Source organism: Heteronotia binoei, chromosome 13, assembly GCF_032191835.1.
Source record: "Heteronotia binoei isolate CCM8104 ecotype False Entrance Well chromosome 13, APGP_CSIRO_Hbin_v1, whole genome shotgun sequence".
Classification (NCBI taxonomy): Eukaryota; Metazoa; Chordata; class Lepidosauria; order Squamata; family Gekkonidae; genus Heteronotia; species Heteronotia binoei.
This window is the reverse complement of record NC_083235.1, coordinates 47638554-47652442: the sequence shown is the minus strand read 5'-3', so window position 1 is coordinate 47652442 and position 13889 is coordinate 47638554. Positions and strand designations below refer to the sequence as shown.

The 13889-nt window shown below is 43.1% G+C and overlaps 1 protein-coding gene across 2 annotated transcripts; it reads left to right on the top strand.

Moving 5' to 3' along the window:
• The first annotated feature begins 4344 nt into the window (after nt 1–4344).
• POLG2 (DNA polymerase gamma 2, accessory subunit) lies at nt 4345–13105 on the top strand. Of its 2 annotated transcripts, none has more exons than XM_060252563.1 (8): nt 4345–5097; nt 6848–6968; nt 7095–7200; nt 8861–9034; nt 9713–9853; nt 9947–10027; nt 11550–11650; nt 12916–13105. In XM_060252563.1, the coding sequence occupies exons 1-8, from the start codon at nt 4410–4412 to the stop codon at nt 13079–13081; spliced, it is 1578 nt and encodes a 525-aa protein (XP_060108546.1). In that variant the 5' UTR covers nt 4345–4409; the 3' UTR covers nt 13082–13105. The 2 variants fall into 2 exon arrangements, with proteins under 2 accessions (XP_060108546.1, XP_060108545.1); XM_060252562.1 differs by having other exon boundaries at nt 4379–5097; nt 9713–9857; nt 9951–10027.
• Nucleotides 13106–13889: the final 784 nt, after the last annotated feature.

Genomic DNA, 13889 nt, shown 5'->3' with positions numbered 1-13889 from the left:
TGTAACTGTTGTTTATCAAGTAGTCTTTTGTGCAGGCACACCTCTTTTCTGCCCATCCAGCACGTGACAGGGTGGGAAGAGTACTCCTTCCCTCAGTCCTTTTCTTGCTGCCATGGAAAGACCAGTGAGCGCAAGGATCCCACAGTGGGGAAAGGAGGGAGGGATGTGTGCCTGCTTAGGGAAAATGGGGGAGAACCTACACATTTGGCAGCCTAAAACTTCCTTGTCAAGGGGCATCTGGAAGATACTAGTACCTGGGCAACACTAATGGTTGCACATCAGCCAAGCAAACAGGTTTAGGGACTGGACATCATGGAGAAGGAGGGGCCCTATGTGAAGCCGGTCTCCCACCATGGGCAGAGGCATGTGGCAGCCTTCAGACAGGAATCAGTGTTGGAAGCCACACCCTTGGAGACCAGAAGGGTAAAATTAGAATGCAGAGGGATTCATCCATTGAAATATTGGAGAGAACCTTCCTGGGGAAGGCATAAAACGGGTCCTTGCCATGTCAACTGAAAAGCATCCCTGAGTGAGTATCCACCCCAACCAGCAAGCAAAACTAGGGGCACTTAGCATTCAAAGAGGAGGCAAACAGGTCCACCTGGGGTTGGCCCCAGCAACAGAGCAAAGGAAGCAAATAACTGCCCTGGAGAGACCAATCTTCTTAGTTACAGGGAAGATGGATGCTGGCTTAGCCAAATGGTTTTGGCTGCGTCCAGTAAGCCCAGAAGCATCAGAAAAGCGACCAAGCCCACATTGGGGGGATAGTATACCTTCAGGATAGGATCAGGAGCAGTCAGTTCAGAGCAGATCACATCAAGGTGGAGAGGCTTAGCCATATAAATCAACTATTCAGGATACAGGTGGAGATCATCTGTTGAAGAAACAGTGAAGAGTCTGTGATGCACATGTTGGGAGATGGTTCCAAGGGAGTGTTGGAACCACCTATGTATGGAAGCTTGTGTTCATTCAGTTCCAAAGGATTCAGGCCCATGCTGACCTATGTCAATGGTGGACCACAATGAGGCTGGGGGTTTGGTTCAACAGAAAGCAGCAATGGCTGTTCCCACTGCATAGGCCAGTACATGGGTAGCAGAGCATACTGGAACCATTGTGGAGGGAGTGGTTCCCAGTAGCATGAGACACCCCAGAATCTGGAATGCTGCTTTGCTGGGGAGACTCAGCTACAGAGGGGGACTGTGGAGGAACCTTAGTGACCTCATAATCAGAGGAAGGAGGAGAAGGATATGGGCTTGGGGTAGAGGAAGGGGTCCGGGGTCATTGGGTGGAGGACATATCCACTCATGACTGGGTAGAGGAAGAATGAGAAGCCTTATGCTTGGACTTAAACTTTTTCTTTTGCGGTGGTGGTTCTGAGGAACTCTGCAAAGTTGAAGATTTCTTTGGAGCTGGTTCCAATAGTAGGCCTGGTTTCAATATGAATCTTGGTGGCATTGACCCCAAAGGGGTTATATGGGCCCTACACTTCAATTCCAGTTCCTAGGAGCTGCCAAAGCCTTTCCCCAAAGGGCAGCTTTCAACTCCGAAGCTTAATTAAAGCAAACTTTTGAGGTAAATTGCTTGCAAATCAGGCAAGCAGACAAATTGGGCTCTACCCAGGCACTGGAGACAACAGTCATGGTCATCCAATTTTGCCATTTTTAGGACACTTTTTGAATACAGCCATCGTACGGAAAATGGAGACAAACAAATTTCTTCTTCTGAGATGCAAAAATGATCAACGAATCAAAAAGCAGTAGAAATGAGAAATCACAAGAAAAAACCTGAAGTAAGTAGCAGGAGAGAGTGCAGTATCCAATCTCCACAACAGTGAAGAAAGGACTGAGCAAAGGAGTGCTCTCCCCACCCTGTCATGTGCCAGCTGGGCAGGAAAGAGACGGCCCATGAGGAGGGGGGAGAATCTTCTCTAGAGTTTTTAGGAAAAGATCTCTGCAGCAGGCCTGCACAACTATGTGGGACTGCACAAAAGCCATGAAGAGGAAGCACTTAAATCTGTCTAAAACTTATTTATATAAACAAAATTCAAAAAACCCTTATAACACAGGTAAAGAAATATAAAAGTTCATTCAAAGCTCTTCCTTAATAGCTCTTGTTAATGGAGAGAACAATGCCTGAAATCAGGGGAAAGTGAGACAGCAAAATGTCTAACAGCCACTGGTCATGAGACTTATTCTTTGATAAAAGACAAGACAACCTCATAGAATATCACCACCATCTTCTGAACACATTCATATAAAAGACCTCGATCAGTGATACTCCTTCAGAGACACAGGAACTACTTTGTGGCTCTTCTGAACATGTAGTGTGGAATCTGCTTTGTGTTCCAGGAAACTGGGCAAGTAATTGCCCAGTGGGGTGTGTGGTTGCCACCTCGAGTCAATGCAAGGACCTGAGGATGAGTAAGCTGCAAGGTTTTCTGAGTCCACACCTTTTACCCTGAGACTTAAGGAAGACAACAAAATGTAAAAATGTCAGGCAGGCTAAGATAAACATTACTACTACACATTACTACTACACATTACTATTAAACACTACTACTACAACACAGCCCACTATTTATACCCTTGAGCTGCATGTTGTGTTGTGATACTCAAAAGTAATGTCTTATAATAACTACAATATATTGATAATATCCTCTTGTTGAAGTTTTAGCAGGAGTTATGACAAACTGTTGTTTTCTGATGTCCACATTTTGTATAGATTATATCTAATAAAATCTACAATACGATCTTAATGCCCATGAGTGCAATACGCCATCACAGGTAGAGGTTGTTCATAGCTCACATGTGTTATTTAAAGGCCACAAACAAACAGTAATTGGGTAGTAAGATAATATAGGGTTTTTTTACTAACGAAGTCCATGCATGTAAAACAGTACAATCCTATTAGGGTTGCCAATCCGCAGGTGGGAATAGGAGATCCCCCCAGTTTGGAGGCCCTCCCCCCGCTTCAGGGTCATCAGAAAGTGGGGCAGGGGGAGGGAAATGTCTGCTGGGCACTCCATTATTCCCTATGGAGACCGATTCCCATTGGGTATAATGGAGAATTGATCCACAGGTATCTGGGACTCTGTTTTTTTTTAGGTAGAGGCACCAAATTTGCAGCATAGCATTCCGTGGCTCTCCTCAAACCAGCCTCCAAGTTTCAAAAGGATTGGACCAGGGGGTCCAATTCTATGCGCCCCAAAAGCAGGTTCCCCAATCCTTCATTATTTTCAATGGAGGGAAGGCATTTAATAGGCGTGCGGTCCCTTTAAATGTGATGGCCAGAACTCCCTTTGGAGTTATGCTTGTCATAACGGCAATATCATGCTTGTCATAACATACTTGCTCCGCCCTCAATATCTCCTGGCTGCACCCCCAAAGTCTCCTTGGCTCCATCCCCAAAGTCCCCAGATATTTCTTGAATTGGACCTGGCAACTCTAAATCCTATGCAGTTACTCTAAGACCACTGAAACTAATCCAGTACACTGGATAGCAGAATCATTGTACAGTAAAAGATGTCACACGTAAAACGCACCTCGTGGCACCGGGAGGGGGCGGGGTTAATATTGTTAGACCGCCACTTCCACTGCATCATCCAATCCACAACCTCAGCTTGCATCGAAACACATTGCGTTGCCACGATTACATAGCCACTCTTGCTAAAATGATGATAGAGATAGAACAAGGGGCACGCAACACGAATTTCCGGTTCCCATTCGACAGCCTTTGATGGAGCAGAATTTAGGCGCACAATGTACATAGGAGAGCCGTATTACTATTCATCCTTCTGTTGCTGACACCTATTTGCATGATATTGCCGTCTCTGTGGATGGTGGCGTTTAATCCATGACCGGCTGACAAGACTGGCTGCTTGACTCCCGCCTTTCTTATACCTTAAAGACAACAACACTTTATTCCAGCATCCATGGATTAGGGATCTAGTCCACAAAAGATTAAGCGCTAAAATGAGCGGGGGAGGGCGGTTAGTCATTAAGATTCCACAAGACTCCTGTTAAATTCTGATGGAACAATACGGCTTACTTTGTGGAATTCTACCTTCTATATCACCAGAAAAAAAATACAGGAAGTCCTCAACTCCGGTTTCCATTCGGACGCGGAGAAGTAAAAAAATAACGCGGGCTAATGGTTTATTTCTGCCCCCCACATATCAACGTGCTTTCTCTTGTTTGCCCCTACGCGGTACGTTCTAGCTGAAAATGGAACTACAGCTATGATTCACTGGCTAAGAACGCCGCTTACGTAGAGGACTTTTCGGCAAAATGCGCATGCGTCCACTAGGGATCCCCTCTTCCTCTACCCTTCGCCGTCGCTTCCGTTCTTACGGCTCGCCCTTGGAGGTGCGCGTGCGCTGTCCGTCTCGGGAGGTTCTTGGTTCAGTGGACATGCTGCTAAGCGGGTCTTGTTGTGGTTGCTGTTTTAGGCTCGCAGTCGGAGCACGTGGCTGTAGGTGGTTTTTATGGGCGAGGCCCTTGGGACTATCCAAGGGCCTAAAGGGAGTTAGACGGGGTTGGCTGGATAGCTGCAAGCTGCCTGTGGGAGCCCCTTGGATGCACGCGCAGAATTTCAGGTTGTCTGTGGAGCTCCCAGGTGTTCAGTCAAAGCTCCTGAGGATGTCATCCATTCCCGTGTTTGCTAAGGTGCGTTTCCACACATGTTCTCCGAGCAGTGCTGGGCAGCAGCACAGTGAGGCTGCAGAAGCACTCTTGGATGTCTGCGAGAGAAGGCACTTCCTGAGAAGACGGGAGGCACCTCAGCACCGCACGTGGGACTTGTACCTGAAGAGAGGCCACCCGGCCTTTGGGCCTCTGGGGGTGGAGCTGAGGAAGAACTTGGCTGCGCAGTGGTGGGAGACCATTGTTGTGTTTCGGGAACAAGTGTTTGCAGTTGATACCCCAGTGCATAACTCTTCAAAGGCTGCTGAGGCATCACTAGAGGAGGACTTGAGAGTGGTGCACTCAAAAACGCTTTGGGAAGTATTGGAGAATGAGAACTTGAGCAAGCAAGAACTGTTGGCCTCTCTGGAGAAGATGCTGAAGGGGTCTGGGATGCTGCGGAGCAACCTTCTTCATGGTCAGTTTTAAGCTTTTTTTTTAAAGTGCATGCTCTTCCATATTTTGTGTGTGTTTATGTCACTTTTCAGTTAAACATTAGCATAGTAATAACATTAAAATATCAGTAACAGTAGAACTTAAAAGGTTCTTGGGAGAGTGTTGATGTGTGCTTGAGCAGGGCATTAGGGAAAGATGCTTGGCTACTGACTTTCTCCTGCGGTCTGTACAGATGACAGTTCTCAGGTGGAGCTGGATCCAGGAAAAATGGGGGAAGTGACTTAATTACTTTCTCCTCTTTCTAGTCTGCTTTACCTTTAGGAGTTCTGGAGGAGGAGAATCTCTGTTTAGATACAGCTTATTATCCTCAAATATCAAAACAGTTATCGATTGTTAAAAAAATAGGCAAGTATTCCCCTGCCCATGTTTCTTGAATAATATTGATGTCGTTTCAGTGCATGAGGCATGTAGACCAAGGGTATCCAAACTGTGGACCTTTCACACATTGTGTGGCTCTCAAAGCCCCCACCGCCCTGCTAACTGCCTTGGAAAAGGCATTTCTCTCTTTAAATCACTTCTCCAAGCCAGCCAGCTGCATTTAAGTTACTTTTCTTTCCACCTCTCTGTCCATTTGCCCCCCTGCTTTCCTTTGTTGCTGCTCTCAAACATCTGACATTTATTCTGTGTGGCTGTTATGCTAAGCAAGATTTAGACTATCTAAAGTGATAAAGTGCTGCAAATGTAGAAGCATTCACAGTGGCAACAGAGTGTCTGTTTGAGAGTGTCCTATGCAACTAGCATTGTAATAGGCGGGACCGGATCTACATGTTTTTTGAGGGGGGGCGGAATTTAAAAACGGCGCCCCCTTATGGGCCATTCTATCTAATGCTCCCATAGAATACAATGGGCTCCATACCCAATTTGGTGCCCCTTCCTCGTCGGCACCCGGGGCAAGTACCCCCCTCTGCCCCCCCCCCCTAGATTTGGCCCTGGTAATAGGTTGTAATGCTTAAAAGTAATGAGTAATTATTATGGTTCTTCCCAGCAGAATTGTCTGCTCTGCATCATTGGTGTATGGGTGCTGTGCCCATCCTGCAAATTTTAACTTCAATTGAGTTGAGCTACCTCTTTTCCCATTTCAAACTTTAAAGTGCTACCATTGCAGATAAGCAGTTTTATTCTCCCCCCCCCCACCCGGTTTTAATAATATTTATGGTTTTGGTCAGTAAAAAGGGAAAGTAGAGGGAAAAACATATTAAAAGTTTTACATAGTTCCACTATAATGTATTTCTCTTAGATTCTATTATTTCCATTTCATAGCATTTCATTATAACATTTCTGCAAGTCTGTTATCAATTGTCACAGATAAGCAGTTTTAGATGTATACTAACTTGTGAAATTATAGGATTTCTGAAAGTGTGAACACTGTATTGTATGGCTGTGTTATCACCTTTGCTTATTTTGGGAACTTTCAGATAAAAATGTGAAGAAGGCCAAAACATGTGTGATTCTTAACTATTCTGTAAACATAGACACAACAAAAGTTTAACACTTGGTGTAATGCACAATGGTAACCTGGACTTAGTGTAACTAGATTATTATAATTAAAGTTTGTTGTGTACAAAGAAAAAACATGCTTTTTGTTGCTGCCCAAGGTGTGTCCCTTTAATGTGCTCGTATTTCTCTTTTTCCTTGTAAATTGAAATTTTATTAATCCATTAAAATTGTAATATTAGCCAGAAATGGTGAAGCCAATTTTTTCTCTTTGACAGGTGCCTTAGAGCAATATGTTAATTGCCTGGAACTGGTAAACAAGAGGCTGCCTTTTGGAGTAGCTCAGATTGGTACATGTTTCCACCCAGTTAAAAATAATGAAGAAGACAATTATGTAAGGTACAGTAATACAAGCTTTTTCCTTCATTAATAGTCACAAGACCTTGTCAATACATGCTCATTCAGTTTGGGGAAAGAGAAATAATCTCTTACATTTTGTGCTACTTCCATTGCTGTTGCTTAAAGAACAGGTGAAAAGACAATGGCCTCCCTTGTGTGGTACAGCTCTGGCAGAATTGCAGGACAGTGGCTTGATTACTGGTTACGTCAGCGCCTTCATTGGTGGAGAAAGGTATTCAGACTATTCATTTGATTTGTTTTAGATGGTATTTAGGAGATGGCTGGACTGAGATAATCCTGAGAACTTGGCCTCCGTGAGGAAGTTAAAGTCACCCAGGACCATCAGTCTTAGGGTCTCCACCAGCACACATGAGGCCACCTCATTTAGGTCAGGAAGTGTGAGACAGCTGGGCAGTGGGAACTTCAGAATATGATCTGGGAGACCCAGGTTTGAATCTTGCTGTGGAATCTCACTGGATGGTTATGGACCAGCCACATACTTTCAGCCTAACCTACTTCACAGGGTGGTTGTGTGAATAAAAAGGAGGAAAGGAGAATAATGTAAACTGCTTTGGTCCCTACTGTGTGGCCCCTTAAATGAAGTAAATAAATAATGCATATATCTGAAGATGGGAGGCAAAAAAAAGGTAGGTTAGTGAATGACTGAGAAGGAGAAAATGAGGCAGTTAAAAAGGAGAAGATACGGGAGTTGCCAGGAGGAGGGAAAGAGGAAACAATGTGGGGAGGGGGACACAGGAGAAAATGAGGTACTCCCCACAAGTCCTTGAGGGTTCCCTACGATGCAAGTAAGCCTGACACAGTGGCTGGCACCACACAACTGAGCCATGGTTTTCCTAGGGGAAGAAGCTGCTGTGGGGGAGAGCTTAAGACAGAGGAGCAAATAAATATAGGCTGGCTGTTGGGTGGAAAGGCTACAGGGTTGCCAAATTCAGGTTAGGAAATTCCTAGAGATTTGAGGGGATGGTAGGGTTTTAGGAAGGAAGGGGCCTCAGAAGGGTATAATACCATAGGCTCCACCCTTCAAAGCAACTATTTCCTCCAGGGGAGCTGGGAGGGTCGGCCTCCAGTTGAGAGCTGGAGTTCATCCAGAATTGCAGCTGCTCTCCAGATGGTTGATTCGAAGCGTGGACTCTATCATTTTACACTGCTGAAGTCACTTAATGTTATAGCATTACTTAATGTTTATAGCACCATAATGTTAATTTTAATATCACCTGTAATCTATTTTAATCATGATTTTATCAGTATAACTGCCGATGTATAATGTATTTTTATGTTGTGAACCGCCCTGAGCCTGCCTCGGCGGGGAGGGCGGGATATAAAAAAAAGGTATTATTATTATTATTACTTCCTTCCCCAAAACTCACCCTCCTAAGGCTCCACCCACAAATATCCAGGAATTTCTCAAGTTGGAGCTGGCAACCATAAGTTGAACTGATCTCTGTAGTTGAGAAATCCATGTGATTCCAAGTGATCTTCAACCTGGCAACCCTAGAAAGAGAGAATGGCTTTCAGGAAATGGAAAGAGGAAATAGTAGGGGAGTGGGAAGTAAGATACCTGCAGCAAAACCTTGTGGGTTTCCACTTGTAGTTCCTAAAGTTGGAGCAGCTTTGATTTTGCGTAATGAAAAGCAATGGTTTCTGTATTGAGTTCCATGATACCATGGAAGAATTTGTAATGAGGCATACTAAAATTCTGTTGGTTATCTTTTTCTGTCTGTATTTCTGGAGTGAATGGGTGTGCACCTTTCTGTCAAGAGGAACAGAAGGACCATTAATTTTTAGCTACCCACAGAAATACAGCTATTTATGTTACATAATGATTCATATATACTTAATGGTATGTTGATAGACCTTTCTCTCATCTCTAGTTTGCAATAAGCCCATCCAACTTCAGCAGCAGTGACTTTCACAGTGAAGAAGGCAGAAGAGGAAGCAATATTTATTACTGCTTTCCTTGGGGAGAAGAAGTGATAGAAACATTGTGCAGTTTAGGAGATACTACACTGCTGCAAATGTATCCTGGAAAAGCATCTCAGCTGCATGTAAGATGGATTTTATGACATTGTTTCACATGGATTCAAGTGATGCAAGTAGGACACACATCTTGCCTGAAAGACAATGATGAAATAAGGATGTTTCTGCAATAGAGGCAATATAAATGATGGTTGAAAACTCAAGGATTATTATGTTTTGGGTTTTTTAGTTGCTACTTTTTGTGTGTTTACATGTGTCCTGATGTTACCTGCTTGAGGCTGAAAAATTATGTCTCTGTCCATAGAATGGGATAATGTTTTGCTAGTGCAGATGTATGGGATTCCTGACAGAGTTCTTCCCACAGACGAAATGTGAAGGGTCTTCTTTTGCTTTTTGCACAACACAGTTCTTCTGTAGACACTGGGCTGTATCTTGTCTTTGGTTCTCCTTTGAACCTTGGTCTTCTGATGGAGTCCCCACCTCAAGACTGTTTCTTCACACAAATGCAGAAAACTGCCTTATACTGAGTCAGACCACAGGCCTGTTGGGATCTTTATTGTCTATTCTGTCTGGCAGTGGATCTCAAGCAGAGGTCTGGAGATACTCGGAATTGAATCAGGGACCTTTTGCAGGTGTTTTACCACTGAGCCATGACAGTTTCTAAACATAAACCATATGATGGGATGCACAAACTTCTTTACAAATTAATGGATTTCAGAATGAACATTTTTGTTTTTCTCCTGCAGGGTCGAGATGGCAGGAAGAATGTTGTTCCTCATATCCTGTCTGTGAGTGGCAACCTAGACTATGGCGTGCTAGCATATCTCTGTGACTGTATGCAGCTGACTGAAAATTCATTGCCAAGAAAGAAGACCTTGCAGAGAAAGGTGACTTTCTCCTCAACATATGTGAAGGCCTGATAAAATGAAAAATGCATTGTGTTCTTGCATTTTCTAATTCTATGTAATGTTGTGTTTCAGGTACTTAAGCTTCACCCGTGTTTAACGCCGATCAAAGTTGCATTGGATGTGGGAAGAGGCCCAACCACAGAATTGAGGCAGGTGAGCGGTGAATGAGCTTTGAAACTTTAATGTAGCAGTCTGACTGGTGTTAGCAAGATCTCTTTCCCATGCTTTTGGATCAAATACTTGTCTGTGTTCTGTGTTTCCCTGTGTATTTATTTATTTATTTATACATTTTATTTCTCAATTGCCCTCCCCCCATACTTGTGGCTCAGGGCAGTGTACAACATTCAAAAATACAATCATAATCAGATTTAAATAAGTTCAGAACAGTAAAACAAGTACAATGTCCCATTCGAAATGGCATCTAAAACCAAACTATTCTTACCCTAAGGGGGAGTGAGCCGAAGGGATGCTAGGCTAATTAAAAATGTTGCTGTCCTCAACCATAGGCCTGGGGGAACATCTCTACCTTACAGGGCCTGTGGAACTGAACCGGGTCCTGCAGGGCATGAATGTCATTTGGCAGCGGGCTCTACCAAGTTGGAGCCTGGGTGAGGACAGCTGGATATTTTGGATGGACTGGGTGTAAAGTCAATATTCCTGGTGTTTCCAATAAGGATTTCATAGTCAAGGGACTGGTGTAATGTTTAAAACTTAGATCCTGAGCCAGAAGAGCAGCTTGAACAAAGCAAGAGGTTTCCATGTGCAGATCAATTCTGAAAGCTGCATCAAGCTACTGTGCAGGGAATTAAAAACAAAACCTACTCACCCTCCTATCTGGAGGTTTGTTTGTGTGCCTGGTATTGTGGGTGGATAGAGACTTGTGTGTGCGTCTCCCCCTGTGGTCACATCAGCATGACATGAAGGGTTTGGCTTGGAAGTTCCTTATACACCAGTTGACCATGAGGCAGGTTGGAGCCAAAGAAGGGGGTGTATGCATAAGTGACATATGAAGTTGCTTTATGTATCCTGGTCTTATTCTCTAAAATTGCTGCAGTAGTTGTAGACTTGATTCACACATAAACACATAAAGCTAGTCAGACCATTGATCTATCCAGGTCAGTACTGTTTATTTTGACAGGGAGCAGCACTTTAAGGTACAGCTAGAGATGTTTTATATCACTTGCTACCTGATCCTTTAAACTTGAGATGTCATGGACCGAGCCTGTGACCCTTGCAGATCCTCTTCCACTGAAACATGGCCTCACCCTCCAAGTATACTTTCCCCACTTATCTCAAAATGGTGACTAGCATCAGAATGGCACAGACACAAGATCTGGGGAAAGGCCTAATTATGCCCCCCACCTCCAATTTTTATCACCCAAGAAGGGACAAAGAGGAGAGGTTTCTGCTGTTCAAACCCTCAAGATCCTGGTGAGTGTTAAAAGAATAAGATAAGGTTCCCAATTTAACAGTGGTGCCTACCAACTGACAAAATATTGTGAGATACCTAGGGAATAAGCAAAGCTGAAATTTTAATTTTAAGGAACTTCTTATGTTCTCTAAATTCATAATGTGTCTCAAATTTATAATGCATGAACATTCTGGCCTATATTATAAAAGGAGATTTATTGTCCCTTACAGTGCTTCAAGTAATAATATATTTCCTTTCCCAAAGGTGTGCCAGGGATTGTTCAATGAACTCTTAGAAAATGGGATTTCTGTTTGGCCTGGATATCTTGAAACGATGCAGTCATCACTGGAACAGCTGTATACAAAGTAATAAGAAATAAATACATTATAACCTTTAGAATTTGAGAGTTGTGGACTATAATGTCCTGGGAAATATAGCCAAATCCAAAATTATCCAAATCAATTGTAGTAATTTGTCAAATAATATTTAATCTGTTCCTTATGCTTAGTTCATTGTCTTATAAGTTTTCTGAAGATACCAGGATTGGTTTCAGGAACAGCCCATGTTAATCTGATATAGAATTGTTTTGCTGTGGGTGTTCATATTCCCCTTTCTCCTGTCTATGCTGCTGCCCCAAATTTCTTTCTGGCTGCCATGCTACTCCATTAACTGAGTATAAGTATGTGTTGCAATTCATGGATTGGTTGCAGTGCAAGGACTGCTGATCTTCCTGGCTTTCCCCTCCTTCCTCCCTAGGAATAAAGTTTCTCAGGGTCAGAAAAAAACAACTGGGAGAGAGTTGAACTCAATGAAATTCTTGAGTTGAAATAATCATGACAATCAGTCTTTCACTGATGAATTGTGAGATTAGCTGGAGAAGGAGTAGGTAGAGCACCTTAGCCACCATGCAGCGCTTTCTGTCTCTTACCTTATCATGCTAGCCCTGTGGTGGCTCATGGGAGAAGAATAGAGTGATAGATAACAGCTAAGCAAGAAAGGTGCTATTGTAGTTTGCCTCTCAACTGACTGCCTTTGAGGCAAGTAACAAATTACACTTCTAGAAGACCTTCAGCTACACTTCTAGAAGACCTTCAGCAATTGCTCTTTTGAGAAAAGCTACACTTGAATTAAGTATATGGCAACACAGTTCATCTTTGGAACCATCCCAAAATTATATGAAATTCATCTTCCCCAAGAAGAAGCTAATGTCTGTACAAGTATTGCCATATCTCAGGGGTGGCCAAACTTGCTTAACATAAGAGCCACATAGAATAAATGTCAGATGCTTGAGAGCCACAAGACATGAACATCAGGTGTTTGAGAGCCGGAAGGAAGGAAAATAGGTTGGGGAGGGAAAGGTGGAAAGAAAGCAACTTTAACTTCAAATGCATTCTCTAAGCCACCAGCTGGCAGGTTGGGGAAGTGATTTAATTAAACAATTCCTCCAAGCCTGCCAACAGGGTGGTGGGGGCTTCAAGAGCCACACAATATGTGTGAAAGAGCCACATGTGGCTCCCGAGCTACAGTTTGGCCACCCCTGCCATATCTCATATCAATACTGAATAGTAGTGTTACTCTGGAATGTAGCAAAGCAGAGTAACTCCGTGCTGCTCTTATTCCTCGTTTACAGGTATGATGAAATGAGTGTCCTCTTCACAATCCTGATCAGTGATGCTACACTAGAGAGTGGTGTGGTCCAGCTGAGGAGCAGGGACACCACAATGAAAGAAATGATGCATATATCTAGATTAAAGGACTTTTTAACCAAGTACATTTCCGCAGCTAAAAATGTGTGAGTTATAATAAAAAATAATTTTGTATTTTCCTGTCCAGATGCATTTTGTCAAATTTTCTCCAACCATTTTGTTCAAATTTTCCCACAAAAGCCAGTACCCTGCACTGTTCAGCAGGGGGAGCTCTTTTATACAAAGTGAGACAGGAGGATAGCGGAGATAAAACTGTTGGACTGGTAAGCCACAGCTTTGAGTTCTCAACCAAATGCCATACAAGCATAGCTGAGTAAGTTCTACTGATACTCAGTTTGAGATTTTTCTGCCTTGGGAAGTACTGCAGTTATTTTAAATTAATCACCTTTTCAGATGGAACAGATTAGCACAAGGTTATGCAATAGTGTTGCCTTGTTCTGCCATACAAACTGGAAAACCATAACGGATGAGCTGAAATCAGACAAGTCACTGTCATTTGAAGAAAAATCCTCTTAAAGCTGTCACTAGACAGTCCAAAGTTTTAACACACAAATGACATTTGCATCAATGTCAGTATGTGTCATATAAAATGCCTACAGGCTGTACATGAAATGTTGCACCATATTTGAAGAGAGGGTTGGTAACAAATGGTAAGTGGAATAAAATTGCTGTCTTGTGCCTTGACTTCTGCAGTCTTAGTATTGTGGAATTTGAGTAAAAATTGAACATCAAAAAGAGAACACTTTGCACATATATATGTGTGTGTGTGTGTGTGGTATTGAACTTCTGAAAAGTCTGTCTGCTATTTCTCATACCCTTCTTATGTTGCCTTGTCAGGGTCTTATAAAGAGATAAAAAGGGGTGTGGATTAGAGCATTTGCCAAGGTAATGTTTATAA

Coding starts and splice junctions, on each gene's coding strand:
- POLG2 (XM_060252563.1), top strand. CDS start 4,410: ATGCTGCTAAGCGGGTCTTGTTGTGGTTGCTGTTTTAGGCTCGCAGTC. Junction 6,969..7,094: donor GAAGAAGACAATTATGTAAG/GTACAGTAATAC, acceptor TGTTGCTTAAAG/AACAGGTGAAAAGACAATGG. Junction 10,028..11,549: donor CAACCACAGAATTGAGGCAG/GTGAGCGGTGAA, acceptor CCTTTCCCAAAG/GTGTGCCAGGGATTGTTCAA.